Raw genomic sequence first — 13,470 nt, 5'->3', positions numbered from 1 at the left:
TTTATTCACATAATCAGGAAATATACCAAACTGAATGATTGTTGTTCTCTATTTAAATCTATTTAGATTTCAAAATGAAAACATTTTCTATTTTTTTTTTAATTCAATGTAAAACAAGGAATCATAAACGCCACATTTTATTTCAGTGTTAAATTCAGTTTAAAGCAACAGATTATTTAAAAATGTCTCCAGACCTTTACTGTTTGATGATTTCCTTTATTCAGACCTGCTGATTTGATAATGTTTCCACATGATGTAAAACATCGTGGTTGCCCAGACAACGACGATATCACGCAGGGCGTGCCGAGTCAGTAGCATCTGTAGCGTTAGCGTGTCTAATGACCGATGAAGTTTTACCTGATTGATAATAAAGCTGAAAAAAAATCTATTTCTGGTGAACAAAGTAGCTGTTAGACCCTGATATAAATAGCTGGGTAGCGCTGTGGCTAGCTGTGCTAGTAGCTAACAGGTTAGCCTATTTTAGCTCACTCAGTTAGCCACATTAGGCTACAATACTTTTAACTTTGAGTCAAGAACAACAGTTTGTGTTCTTCAAGTAGAATAAATGTTTTATTTGTCTAAAATCTCTATGAAAGTCATTTTTTAAGATGTCCTCCTCTGCCCTCAGATCTTAATAAAAAAAATAAAAATAAGCTGAGACTTTTAGTGTCATCTTGTTAAATAGCAGAGCTCAGTCTGTCTTATAGCAGGATTTTCCTTCTAGATTAAAAAATCATTGTTTTTTACTTTCTGCTACTTTAGATCGACGATGAAACGTTAAATAATCGCAAATAAAGGGAATAATATGTTAAGTCTCCATAAAAGAGGTTTGATCTTTAAGAAACAGGAGCGATACAGTTTGTCTGAATGGAGTTGCCATATACGATGTCATAAAAAGGGGCGGGGCCCCGAGCAGATCTGGTACCTACAGCGGCCTGCAGGCAAAACAGGAACAACAAGCAGGAAATCTGACAGAATTTACGCTTTTCTCGACGAATCAGAGAATCTCCAATAAACTTTAGCAAAGATTTATTTTCCATTTTCTATTTCAATATTCTATTTGAACAGTGATAAAAAGTCAGGACTCAGAGGGAAGATCTATTTTGACCCATTTCCGATCTAAACATTGTTTTCCATCATCATCATCATCATCATCATCATCATCATCATCACAGGCAGATTTTTAGGCTTTTAGCCAGAACCTGAGCTGCTGTTAGATACCAGCGTTAGTCGACATGGCAGCAAAATCCAGCCGGATTTCCTCCTAAACTAAACTCTCTGCTCCCTGGTGGTTAAACGGTCCGTCTGACGCTGATCAGACCTTTTCTGATCCCGTTCTAACCAGCCTGCAAAGGGGAACAGCGAGTCTGGAGTCGGTTTTTATCGTCATGCACACGTTCAGCTGTGGATCCAGTGAACTTTGGCTTCTGCACCTTAAACAGGAATCAGCTCTCAGAGCCAAACAGACAACAGAGCCACCCGAGTCCTACCGCAGCAGCCGGACGCCATTCTGCCTCCTCCGCCGTCGGGTCCGACCACCAGCGCGGTCCGTTTCAACGTCCAGTTCCGTTTCAGAGGTGAAAAAATAGATAAATCCCCGAATAATAAAAAAACCAAAGAGCAGTTCCAATCAGAATCCCATCCGAGACTTCTTCCTCTTGGGTTGGGACGCCTGTGATGGCCCCCGCTGGCTCTGTGAGGCCTGGGAGGACGGCAGAGACCCGAGGCTCGGCCTGAGGGAACCGGACTGGGAGCTGGGGAACCAGGAGGAGGGGAGCGGAGGCGGCTCCTCGCTCTGCGGCGGCTCCTCGCTCTGCGGCGGCTCCTCGCTCTGCGGCGGCGCGTCCTGTGAACACAAGAAACAGAAGCAGTCAGTGGAAACGGCGTCCGTTTGTTCCAGACACTAAATGTTTGGTTCAGTCCTCTGGAGGGTCCGACCCCATAAAGGACCGTGCCTTCGTTCCACAGTACCGGTGTTCTGTCAGGTGAGCATACCAGTCAGACCAGCATACCCATAGTCAATACCAGTTTTTCCCTTTAGTTTTATATGAAAAATAAGACTTAAAAAATACATTAAAGTGTGTGTATCCCTTTAGTCATGTACAAAAAATTATTTAATTACTTATTGGTGTTTTTTTATATACCTTAATTGTTTTTTTCATACAAAACTAAAGAGATAAATGCAAATCTGACATCTTGCGCATGCAGATTGACTATAGGTATGCTGGTCTGACAAACCACTGGTTCTGACCCACCAATCAGATGATCTTTCTGGCTTCCTCGTCAACTATTGACAGAACTAAATGCCTCGGCTCTGCCCCCTGCTGGAATAAATGAGATCCTACAGCAGACCCACTGGGAGTTCTGGTTCCAGATCAGTGGTGTGCCACCTGACCCTCTAAAAAATGGTCCAAAGTTGAGAGGACCGCGGCAGGCAGCGGAGCTCCGAGGGTAACCACAGACACGGCTAACGTTAGCCCGTCTGCGGCAGCAGCCAGGGCTAACGTTAGCCCGTCTGCGGCATCCAGGGCTAACGTTAGCCCGTCTGCGGCGGCCGGGGCTAACGTTAGCCCGTCTGCGGCGGCCAGGGCTAACGTTAGCCCGTCTGCGTTAGCCCTCTCTCTGCATAGCCGTGTGTGAAGGACCGCTGGCTCTGATGGAGGTTTGATTGTTTTATTTATTTAAAATGTTTATCTGACTGTGTTCATTATTATTCCTCCACTAAATGAAAAAAGTCATAATTTATTATAATCTAGAGACTATTAATAACAGGAGGTGAAATGCAGCTCTCGCAATGGCTGCATCCAGCAACCAGGCTCTGAGCTGACAGGGTATTGCTGCTCCTCCATTGTTAATGTTCTTCGTGTCGTTCTGAACATGTGAACGGAGGCAGAGAGAATCGAACAGATTAAAGTTGGACGGATTCCTGTTAAACAATCGTTTTCAGCGTTGACCTTTAAAAGCGGAGCGGTTTCTCTCCTTCCTCACCTGCGTTCCCCACACGGAGCTCAGGAAGTCGTCCTGCGGCCTCCAGCTCCTCTGATTGGCTCTTGGGGTCTGGGGGGTGTTTGGTTGTGTTGGGGGTAGGGGGCGGGGCCTGCTGGGAGTGTATTTCTGAGGTGTGGTGGTCCGGATGGGGTCTGGGGTCGCTGTAACGGGAAGCGTGCGGTCTTCCTCGCTCTCCAGTACCGCCCCACCTTCTTCGTCCGACAGCGTGCCCTGGCTGACGGCGGAGGACCAACCCGTGGACTCGAACGGGTCGTCCAGGTCCGTCTGGTAGCTGACGGACGAGGTGAAGCTGCCGCTCAGCTGGAAGCGGCGGCCCTCGGCCCTCCGCGCCTCCTTCTGCATCCTCCTCTTCCTCCTCAGAGCGTCTGCCTTCATCTTCCTGTTGGTGCCCAGCTGGTCTCGCCACCACGCCTGCCACTCCTCCTCTCCCCGCCACGCGGCGGTCAGCCGGTCGCTGAGGGCGTCTGTCCAGGCCTCAGCGTTCACCAGAGCGGGAACCGTTAACGGTACTTTAATGGAGGCGGAGTCGTTCAGCAGCAGCGAGCGCCGCCTCATGCAGCCCTTCATTTCCCGCCTCAGCGGCTCGTCCAGCTCGCCTCCTGCATCTCTGTCGGCGGCTTGCAGCAGACCGGCGGTTTGGACCACAAAGTTCTGCGGCCTGACGGCCTCTGGGTTCTGGTTCTGACCCGTCAGCCTGAGCTTCTGCAGCCAGAGCTTCCAGGTCTCAGCGGTGGAGCTGCTGATGGTTAGCGGCGCCTCCCAGCAGGAGCTGCGATCCACCTCCTCCCCGCCACAGACCTCCGCATCCAAACCCGGCTCGTCGTTGAAGGCGACCGGCAGCTGCTTCCGAGTCCCACGCTCGTCCTCCGCCCCCTCTGTGGAAGAATCCAAACACACAATCCTGTCGGGCGTTTCTGGCGCCGCTGTGATGATGTCGCCGTGCCTCGCTGGGTTGGAGACCTGAAGCTGTTCTGATGTCTGTGCCTCCGGAGCTCCGGATTTGTCCTCTGCCGGCGGGCGGCGCTCCAGGATCTGATAGAAAATGTCTCCCACCTCCGTCAGCTGCAGGACGCACAAGCTGAAGTCCTCAGCTCCGCCTTTCTTCTGGAAACACGTCAGACCTGAAAACGTAGGATCAGGCTCTTAACCACACTCATCTTTAGATGAATGTATGAACAACAAACAAACGCAGCTTTAGCTCCACCTGAGGCGCCGTCAGAGACAGAAAGCTGAGCTAACCTGCAGCGGGGGAAGCCAGTCTTTGGGCCGCGGCCTGCTGGCGGTGGGGGATCTGGACGGGGAGGTGTGTCAGACTGTCTGAGGGCCTGAGGAGAGCCTGGGGAGCGCCGCGACTGGAGCACGCCTCCAACCGACCTCCTGAACAGACGGGAACAGAGAAGCTCAGTTCTTCCTTCTAGTTAGAGTGGCTCAGGTTATCCTGATCTATCTCTATAGTTCTGCTGCTATAGGCTTAGACTGCTGGAGGACATGGGGACCCCTTTTTCATCATTCTATCTCTATTTTCCTCAGATTATAGATGTTGGAACTTGGCCTGTTTCTCAGTGTTTAGTTTTCCTCAGCAAACCAAAGTAACTGGATGATCAGATCCAAGGCTACGTTCACACTGCAGAAATACGATTTTTCTTGCGTGGTCCAAATAGTTTCCAAATATGTGTGACTCGTATGTGATCTCCTGTGTGAGCTGCATTTATAAAGCTTAAAGGAATAGTACACCCANCCTCAGACATTTTTCTTTCGTTGTTTCTTTCTTTGCACAGGTAAACAGCACATTTCTTCTTCTACGCTTGCATTATCGGCAGAACAGACGCTGAAGGCTAATCATGTTTTGGGTGTACTATTCCTTTAAGTGTCCCACATACACAGTAGAGGACGCAATGACGTCACAAGCCAGCGTGTTCAGTGTTTATGGAAGTAAACATGGATGGTAGCGCTGGAGCGCATCTAGCGATCTTTCCCAGCCTTAAAAACTCAATCTTTTCAAGACGGTTAAACGTAACTAATCCTCTCCGCATCATCGTTCGCCATAGTTGTTGAGTTTCTTGCTGCTTCTTCATAGCAAGACGCAGAATAGTGACCTTTAGTCGGGTATTAATGCCGTTCAGGTCGGATGAATGCGACCCGGCCGTTTAGACACAGGTCGCATTTGAAAAGATCGGATTCGTATCGGATTCAGGACCACAGAGCCAAGCAGCCTGGATCGCATTGGAAAGAAATCAAATCTGTGTTGTTTAGACTGTCATGAAAAGGTCAGATCCAGGTCGCGAATGGGCAACAAAAAAAAAAAAACATCGGGTTTAGGTCCCTTCAGGCTGCTGTGTGAACGTAGCCTAAATGACAGGTTCAAGGCCTCGCTTCTGGAAATGTGAACCTCATCGGTTCCACGATCATTTCCGCAGGATCCTTTTCTGGAACAGTCGATAACAGACCCTGACATTTACCCCATTTACACCACCCTTAAAAAACCAATCCATCCCAGACCGGTCCGAGCTCGGATCAGTTAACCAGGCCGAGCTCGGTTCTGACGACCGTTTACACATCACTCCATCTCGGTTCCTCGCCTCCTAGTGACGATCTGCGGTATTACTGCCAGTATTGAAGGAGGAAATCAAGCAGTTGGTGGCGGTAATGCACCAAACATTGTTTGCCAGCCGCCATAAAACACAAGAAGAAGACGAAGAAGGAGGGAATCAAGCAAATCAAAATGGCGGCGCCCGTCACATTCAGAAGGTTATGCTTGATTATAGGCGGGTTTCAGTCATGTGATGATTATGACGCGGCCAGGGGGCGCGATTTCAGATGGAGGGCAGGAAGTCTATGAAGTAGCGTAAACATGGAGGACACCGTTACCGAGAGCCAGTACTGTATGGAGTTAGAACCTGTTTCAAGACACAGATACAAGGAGTTGATTGACAGATGTTGGATGTGACCCGTACCTCATGAAGATGAGTGAGTTTTCGGTGGACCTTAAAGATTTGCCGACGGTGGAGGCCGTCGACATAACGAACGATCTGGTCCTTCAGACGTCGTATTACACCCAACAGCAAATGAAGGCCTATAAAAGCATGGAGGCGTATAAACGCACCAAACGTCTCCACGACGATCATCGTTTAGTCTTCGCCAGGGTGAGTGTTTGTTCTTATATTGTTTTATGTGTTAAAAGATGCTACCGTTAGCAGTAGCGGTTAGCCTGACAGTTGTTTATGTCCATATTAGACTACCGGTAACTTATTAATCATTACTAAGTAAATGAGCATTTAACGACAACCTTATGCTATAAAAACACAACCACAGAAAAAAAGTTAGCTAGCTAACATAACGTTATAGCTTACCTCCGACGAAGCGGTCGCTGCAGACACGGGCATTGGCAGACTCTGCTCCTCCTGACGTAGGTTTAAAATCCATTTTTTACGCCATTGTTCTGTGAGCTTTTTACACTTTTCACTTTTATGAACGACAATCTTTGGTACTCTGTAAAAGCTCTTTTCCTTTTCTCGGTTCCAACGATTGGAGCAGCCGTAAACTACACAAAACAAAGGCATTATTTCAGACGGCAGATCCTCAGCTACTTCACTTCCTGCCCTCCATCTGAGTTTCGCGGCGTCGCGAAGCAGCACTGTGACGTCACGTGAAACCAAGCCATTATCATCCCAGGTCGCACCACGCTCTTTAGAAGCAATTATTTAAAATGTTGCGTGGAGAAGATTTCAATTGTTGTTTATAGTTGTTCTTCTGTTTTGTGTTGGTTGCCAAGCAACTTCCAGAGGGGCATTACCGCCAACTAGTGGAATGGAGTGTGAATGGCGATGTGCAGCCAGACGGAGATGATGCGTTCTGCTCATGCGCTCGTTATCAGAGAACGGAGCCGAGCCCACCTCTGGAACCGGTCTGCAGTTAGCGCGGTCCGGTTGCGTCTAGCTCGGTCCGGTTCAGTTTGCTTCCATTTACACACCATAAGTTATCTCAGTTACTGAGCTCGGACCGGTCTCAGCACGGTTTTTCAAGGCTAGTGTAAATGGGGTAATAACCTGCTCTTAGGCCCCTCCCACCAAATCTAAGCCCCTGCCGACTCACCCGAGTATTGCAGCAGTGTGATCTCCTGAGAAGAATGCGACCCGAGCAGAACCTTAGTGGTCTCCCCCATCCCCCGGTCTGAGGCTGAAGCGACGTGGCAGAAAAGGGGCGGGGCCTGCATCATGTGATCACACTTGAGCATGGGAACGCAGGGGAAGCGCTCGTCCATGACGTAGGCCGAGTGCTGGAGGACAAACGGGCAGAAAATCAGACTCTGCTGGGGATTCTGCAGGATGGACCGAAGCAGGCCGCGGCGTACCTGCGTGGCGACCAGGTGATGGAAGGCGTTCACGTCCCCCAGGTAGCGGCACAGCAGGAGCCGCTCTCCACTCCTGCAATCGGAGGTGCTGCTGATCCGGAACAAAGTGTGGTGGGCCCCCGATGCCTGTGGGGGACAGATCTGTTCTAAAGCGAGCAGGTATGGCAGCGGCGGGTCCTGGATTATCCCGATAAATCGGCACCAGAGAAAAATCAACCCTGGCTTCGAGTTCGACACCAACTGGATCTGCTGCTGACCCGGGTTCTAGCTCATGATCTTCAGCTGCGAACGTTTAAATCAGCCAGAAAGGATCCATCAAATCTGTCATTTTCCCACCTTGGCTCTGAAGTCTGTTAGCTCCGCCCCCGTCCTGTCTGCATACACCATCACCCTCGGGTGGGCGGAGAACTCGCACCATCTCCATGGCGACTTGGCATTGAAGTACAAGTTGCTCTCTTCTGTTCGAACCTTCTGCAGCCTGGTGGAGGGAAAGTAGGAGGAAGTTAACCTCTGACCTGCGCTGGGATCTGGCCTGCAGGGGGGGGTCCCTCACCCTCTCCCAACCGTCCAAAGGTTGGCAGCTCCGCTCTCACTAACCACCAGAACTTCACCTAGAACATGGGGGCTGGCGAAACGGAGAAGGACGTTAACTTCCCGGCTTCCTCAGAGGGCTGCGTGGAGCTCCTCTGGCGGCCCACCTGACGCTGACGCAGGTCGCAGCGGCTTCCGCGTCCACCACCTGCAGCAGGCACGGCTGCTTCCTCTCACCGAACCTCCAGACGCCGCAGTGGTAATCGGAGCGCACGGCGACGCAGCCTGGAGGACGAAAGGAACACAGTCAGCCGTCGGCAGAACCTGCGGAGGCGGACCGTCTGTGAGACCCACGTACAGTCGCCGAGGACGGAGCCGCAGCTGATCTGTCGGATGGGCGCCTTCAGCTGGAAGCTCACCGGCTCAGAGCTGCTGGCATCCATGCAGGAGTTCTGCAGCGCCACCTTGTGGAAGTCTGGGGTATTGCGTTAAGAATGGTGCCTTCAGGGGGGACGGTTTAATGCAGTTTTTATTAGACTGAAAGGCGCTTCTTTGGATTCTGGTTGCTTTTACTGCTGAAATTAGCAACTATGATTAATGAATTATTAATAATTATCAGATAACTTGGTAATGCATTAAATCGTTACCTAAAGTGATGGTTCAGACTGAAAACAGGTGGTTTGCTCAAATAAATGTCCTACTAACAGCGGCAATTAAGACAAAGGCAATTTATTCACATTTTCATTTCAAATTAAAACTATTGTACATATAATAAAAATAATACTTCTGCATTCCTATCAGTTTGAAAAGAGAAATTAAATCAACTGATTATTAAAATGATCAACAGAATCCAAACTTCTGAAAGTTCTTTAAATCTGAAATGATTCCATCCTGTTCAATAAATGATCAGTGTTTTTAATTCAGAGTAATTTTCATGTGAATGTGCTTTACTGGAGGCATCCATGTTTGTCAAAGAACACTACTGCCACCTACTGGTTAGTGACATTGTCACGGTGCGGTATCGGCTGTTGATCAAGTCCCAGTGCTGTATCTGGTGTTTGTCACAACGCGCTATTATCCAAGTCATCTTGAAAACATTCTTCTTCCAAATGTTGGCTACATATTACGGGTTTTTTCTCTGGCCAGAAGTTCGATGGCAAATCCTCCCTCTTCAAGTTGGCGATCCAACGACCAACCCGTCCGTGGAGGATCAGGAATCAGAAAGGTGGAATAACTCTTTTTTTCACTTTTACCCGATGTATTCCAGCATCCAGCTGCCATGCACGTGGGCATTGTCAGTTTCACTATAGCTCTGGTGAATTTCAATGGTGAAGTCCTCTGGAAATCTTCAATAATTGTTGTTGATTGCAGATGTGTCTAGTAGTTCCCATTGATTTAGCTTGTAAAGCGGGGAGAATGGCGCTAGGCTTACCGCACCGTGACGTCACTGCTGGAAGATGGCAGGAGGGAGGGGCTACTATATTTGGGCAAAAATGGCCGCTCCCAGACTCAGTGATCGCCACGAAAATGATTATTGTTATTTTTTTTACTGATTAATCATAAACATATTGATTATTTCTCACGCCTAACAAACATATTTTAGGTCCATCAGGTTAGAGCAGTAAATAAAACGAACCACGCCGGCGTCTAAATGGTGCCCAAACCGCCGTCGTTCCATTTTGACATTTTTCCAACATCACCGCTCCCTGATTGGTTGCAGTCATGCTTATTTTTCTCAGTAAACTCCTAAGAGGCATAATAATAAAAACCCTGTGAATGAAGTGATGTTTAGGATACGGAGGCGGTCCATTCCCAGGCCTCCAGGGTACAGCAGGCAGCCCTCGCTCTGTGAGAAAGGGACATAGGCCAGGGCGCCCCCGGTGGATCTCTCTGAGAACTGCATGCGCTCCCTTTGCTCCGTCAGCTCCTCGTAGAGCAGCGAGCCCAGCAGCTCCAGAGGAACGTCGTGAACGACGTCCGACATATGGCTGGAGAACCTTTCGAGACTTCTGCTGGGATTCGAGACGGGACACCTGGGGACAGAAACCAACCGCCTCAGAAACCAAACGCTCCGAACAACGGGAACATTTTCAGCACAGAAGGTTTGGGTTCTGCTCACGGTTTATACTTCAGCAGATCGATGTAACTCTTGGTCCTCCACATGTTGACCGAACCCTGACGATATTTCTGCAAAACAAAACAGAGGAAGAAGAAGATGAGATAAAACCTTCCAGACGTTTCACAGACGGATAGATGAAAATCACCTCCTTCTTCTTTGCTTTCTTGAAGTAGAAGTTTTCCCCCAGGACCTCACTGGTGCACCTGAAGGCATCTAAACCATCGTCTATGAAGAAGTTCTGCAACTGAATACAGAACGAAGCCTTCAGTGGCTTTTTACAGAAACGCCGAGACGACGTCCAGCCGCCAGAACATTCCCACACAGGTCAGCAAACTCAGGAATCTGATCTTTTTCCTGATCACTCAAACGTCTCCCGTCAGTCATGTTAGCAACACTCTTCAGAGTGGATGTTTCCTGCACCAACAGAGCTAGATTTACAGGCTAAAAAAGCCCAAACATTCAAACAAAACGAGGCCAAAAGAAGCTGGTTTCCCTGGAGACGGCTGGCAGCCATGGTAACACTGCCTTATACACTTATGGGCTCAAGTCAAATTAAAGTTCCTCACATGTGACAGGAAGTCCATTGGATCTGGAGGCGTCAAATATTCTTGGAAAGCTGAAGGAAAAACAGACGGATCAGATGGGATGAGAAGCTCAGCAGCTCCGTCGGTTCATTAAATGAATCAGAAAATCAGGCAGGAACTTATTTTAAACAGAAGATCAAAGTTTTAAACAAAGCTAAATACTGAGCCTAATGAGCTAAACATCAGAGGAGAAATAAAAACGAATAGACTTTGTCAATAACTGCAGTTTGGATCAGAACCAAGCCGCCGTGGGCTCACCTTTCCTGGGAGACAGCAGGGGAACCGGCAGCGGCTCCGTCTGACGCCATACCTCCCCATCAACCCGCCGTCTGGATGTAAAGGTCCAGCTGGAGAGAGGGCCACTGCCGCCCTGCAAGCAGAACCACATCAGTTAGAATGGTTGATGGTCATCAGCGGCGGGTCGGTCCTCCGGGGCCTTAGATCCATCCCCGCCGCTTCCCTCCATCACTTCCTGATTAACTGCTCCTCCTTTCAGGGAAGAGATGCTGGAGCCTCTGGTTTACATCCAAGTTCAAACATCATGAAGCCAAACTGTATTGATTCTGTCTCACAGAATACTGACCCCTGCTGGACATTTAAAGGCACTACAGGCAGCTGATTGGACAGAATAAACGGAATTGATTTGATGACCTGGAACAGAGGTCACCAACCCAACCTGAGCCATACTGGACCGAAAAAACAAAAACATAAATCTGTCTGGAGCCGCAAAAACGTAAAAGTCTTCCATCAGCCTCGTATGGCGACACAGGCTCTCAGTTTATCAGTCCACCATAAAAAATGACCATGTGGGCTTAAATATAGATTAATTATTAATGATTAAATGTTTATTCTGATGTCAAAAATGTGTGAAAATCTAAGAACTATCTGGCAGGAAGACCTTGATACAGACATTGATGNTGGAGCCTCTGGTTTACATCCAAGTTCAAACATCATGAAGCCAAACTGTATTGATTCTGTCTCACAGAATACTGACCCCTGCTGGACATTTAAAGACACTACAGGCAGCTGACTGGACAGAATAAACGGAATTGATTTGATGACCTGGAACAGAGGTCACCAACCCAACCTGAGCCATATTGGACCGAAAAAACAAAAAAATAAATCTGTCTGGAGCCGCAAAAACGTAAAAGTCTTCCATCAGCCTCGTATGGCGACACAGGCTCTCAGTTTATCAGTCCACCATAAAAAATGACCATGTGGGCTTAAATATAGATTAATTATTAATGATTAAATGTTTATTCTGATGTCAAAAATGTGTGAAAATCTAAGAACTATCTGGCAGGAAGACCTTGATACAGACATTGATGGCGCTGCGTGGGAAAATATTATCTCAAACGTGGGAGGGGCTACAAGGGACGCAAGAAATAAACGTATTCACTACAAAATTGTACATAGGAATTATTTTACACCAAGTAAGTTATGTCGAATGGGTTTAATAAAGGATAACAAATGCTGGAAGTGTAATAAAGAGGTTGGCACATTTCTCCATGCATTATGGGGGTGTCCCTTGATAATGCCCTTTGGGAAGGAGGTCTTGAAAATATTCGAGGACTCTACCAGAGTCTGCACAATGTTGCCTTTTAGGAGAGAAGTCAGTGATGCCAGAGGGCATCCCAACAGCTGAAGGTAGACTAATGATGACAGGTTTTCTAGTAGCAGCCAGAATTATTCTTCGTAAATGGAAGAGCCCACATAGACCAGAAATCAAGGAATGGCTTCAACGTATGTCAGAGACAGCAGCTTATGAGGTCAGGATTTCTAGGGTGCAGAAAGAGCCCAGTAAGGCTAGCCAAGCATGGGTATATTTTGACTACAGTGTTGGTAAAAATTCTTAAGGGATTTGGGGGTGATGTATGCTGTGGGTATGAATATGTGCATTTCTATATCTATGAATAGGTAACTGATAAGTGCTGTCATGTTCTGTGTTGCTGCAGATGTTTGTGTTTTTGTTGTTGAATGTCATCTGTTTGTAACTTATAAAAGAAAAATAAATAAAACTTTATTGAAAAAAAAAAAAGATTATTCTGGAGCAAATGTCACATCATGTGACTTCTCTGCTTTGGTGCTTTAAGTTTACATTCCATTACAATAATAATAATAAATAATATTAGATTTGGTTGCATTGATGGAATTATAGAAACAAAGAAATCCGATTTTTGCTGTTATTTTTATTTTTAGGATTTGGGTAAAGGAACAAAGTTCCCATCCCTGCATCAGAGCGCTACCTGTTGGATCTAGGAACGGTTTTCTATGCTTCAACCAAACTAGCAGCAGTAGTTGAGTTTGGAGATGCAATCTACTTCTTAAATCTATCTTTGCTCTCCTCTAGTTTATCCAGAAGTTCTGCAATCAAACTTTCTAATGTGTCTTTTTATTATTTGACAGCTTCTCATTAAAAACAAACTTGCAGGCAATCCTTCCTCATTGGTAATGAAAGCAAATGATTTGCTTTGTATGCCTGGCGCCGCGCAGCAAGACACGTTTCAGCGTGGTGTCGCACCGTGTCGCAGGCTATTACGCAAATCTTTGTTGACAGGAAGGTTAAAATCTATTAGACAAATCTTTACAGCATTAGAAACATAATGAATGTCTGTTTGACCTCCTGCATGCCACAGTAAAACAAACTAAAGAAATTCTTTTATCCATTTTCATCCATTTTTAAAAAAAGCCACAAAGGGGGGGCCATTAAAGAGCCGTGGGTTGCCGACCTCTGACCTATTACAATGATATAATTTAGGTTATTGTAGGTTTAAATTGTATTATTTTATATCTATGATTATATTGAAGATATCTGATATATTTAGATGCAGCCAATAAATAATGTAAACGTATAAGGTGAAATTTTAGGGTAAAAT

The 13,470-nt window shown here is 47.1% G+C and overlaps 1 protein-coding gene across 3 annotated transcripts in view; it reads right to left on the bottom strand.

The window, feature by feature from the left end:
• Positions 1–1,143: 1,143 nt before the first annotated feature.
• taf1c (TATA-box binding protein associated factor, RNA polymerase I, C) overlaps positions 1,144–13,470 on the bottom strand; it is a 15,391-nt gene continuing 3,064 nt past the window's right edge. The window contains exons 2-15 of one of the 3 annotated variants that reach the window (XM_015391740.1): positions 10,853–10,964; positions 10,577–10,626; positions 10,156–10,254; positions 10,011–10,078; positions 9,689–9,924; positions 8,250–8,366; positions 8,059–8,176; positions 7,914–7,985; positions 7,697–7,838; positions 7,361–7,486; positions 7,102–7,285; positions 4,249–4,386; positions 2,989–4,130; positions 1,144–1,846 (exon numbers count right to left, since the gene is read on the bottom strand). In XM_015391740.1, coding sequence (XP_015247226.1) covers positions 1,631–1,846; positions 2,989–4,130; positions 4,249–4,386; positions 7,102–7,285; positions 7,361–7,486; positions 7,697–7,838; positions 7,914–7,985; positions 8,059–8,176; positions 8,250–8,366; positions 9,689–9,924; positions 10,011–10,078; positions 10,156–10,254; positions 10,577–10,626; positions 10,853–10,964 — 2,820 coding nt within the window. In that variant the 3' untranslated portion in view covers positions 1,144–1,630. The remainder of the gene's footprint in view (positions 1,847–2,988; positions 4,131–4,248; positions 4,387–7,101; positions 7,286–7,360; positions 7,487–7,696; positions 7,839–7,913; positions 7,986–8,058; positions 8,177–8,249; positions 8,367–9,688; positions 9,925–10,010; positions 10,079–10,155; positions 10,255–10,576; positions 10,627–10,852; positions 10,965–13,470) is intronic. The other 2 variants (XM_015391742.1, XM_015391743.1) reach the window with 2 other exon arrangements.

Source organism: Cyprinodon variegatus, unplaced genomic scaffold (genome assembly GCF_000732505.1).
Source record: "Cyprinodon variegatus isolate N-32 unplaced genomic scaffold, C_variegatus-1.0 Scaffold558, whole genome shotgun sequence".
NCBI lineage: Eukaryota > Metazoa > Chordata > Actinopteri > Cyprinodontiformes > Cyprinodontidae > Cyprinodon > Cyprinodon variegatus.
The sequence above is the reverse complement of the archived record's forward strand: the minus strand, read 5'-3'. Positions and strand labels throughout refer to the sequence as shown.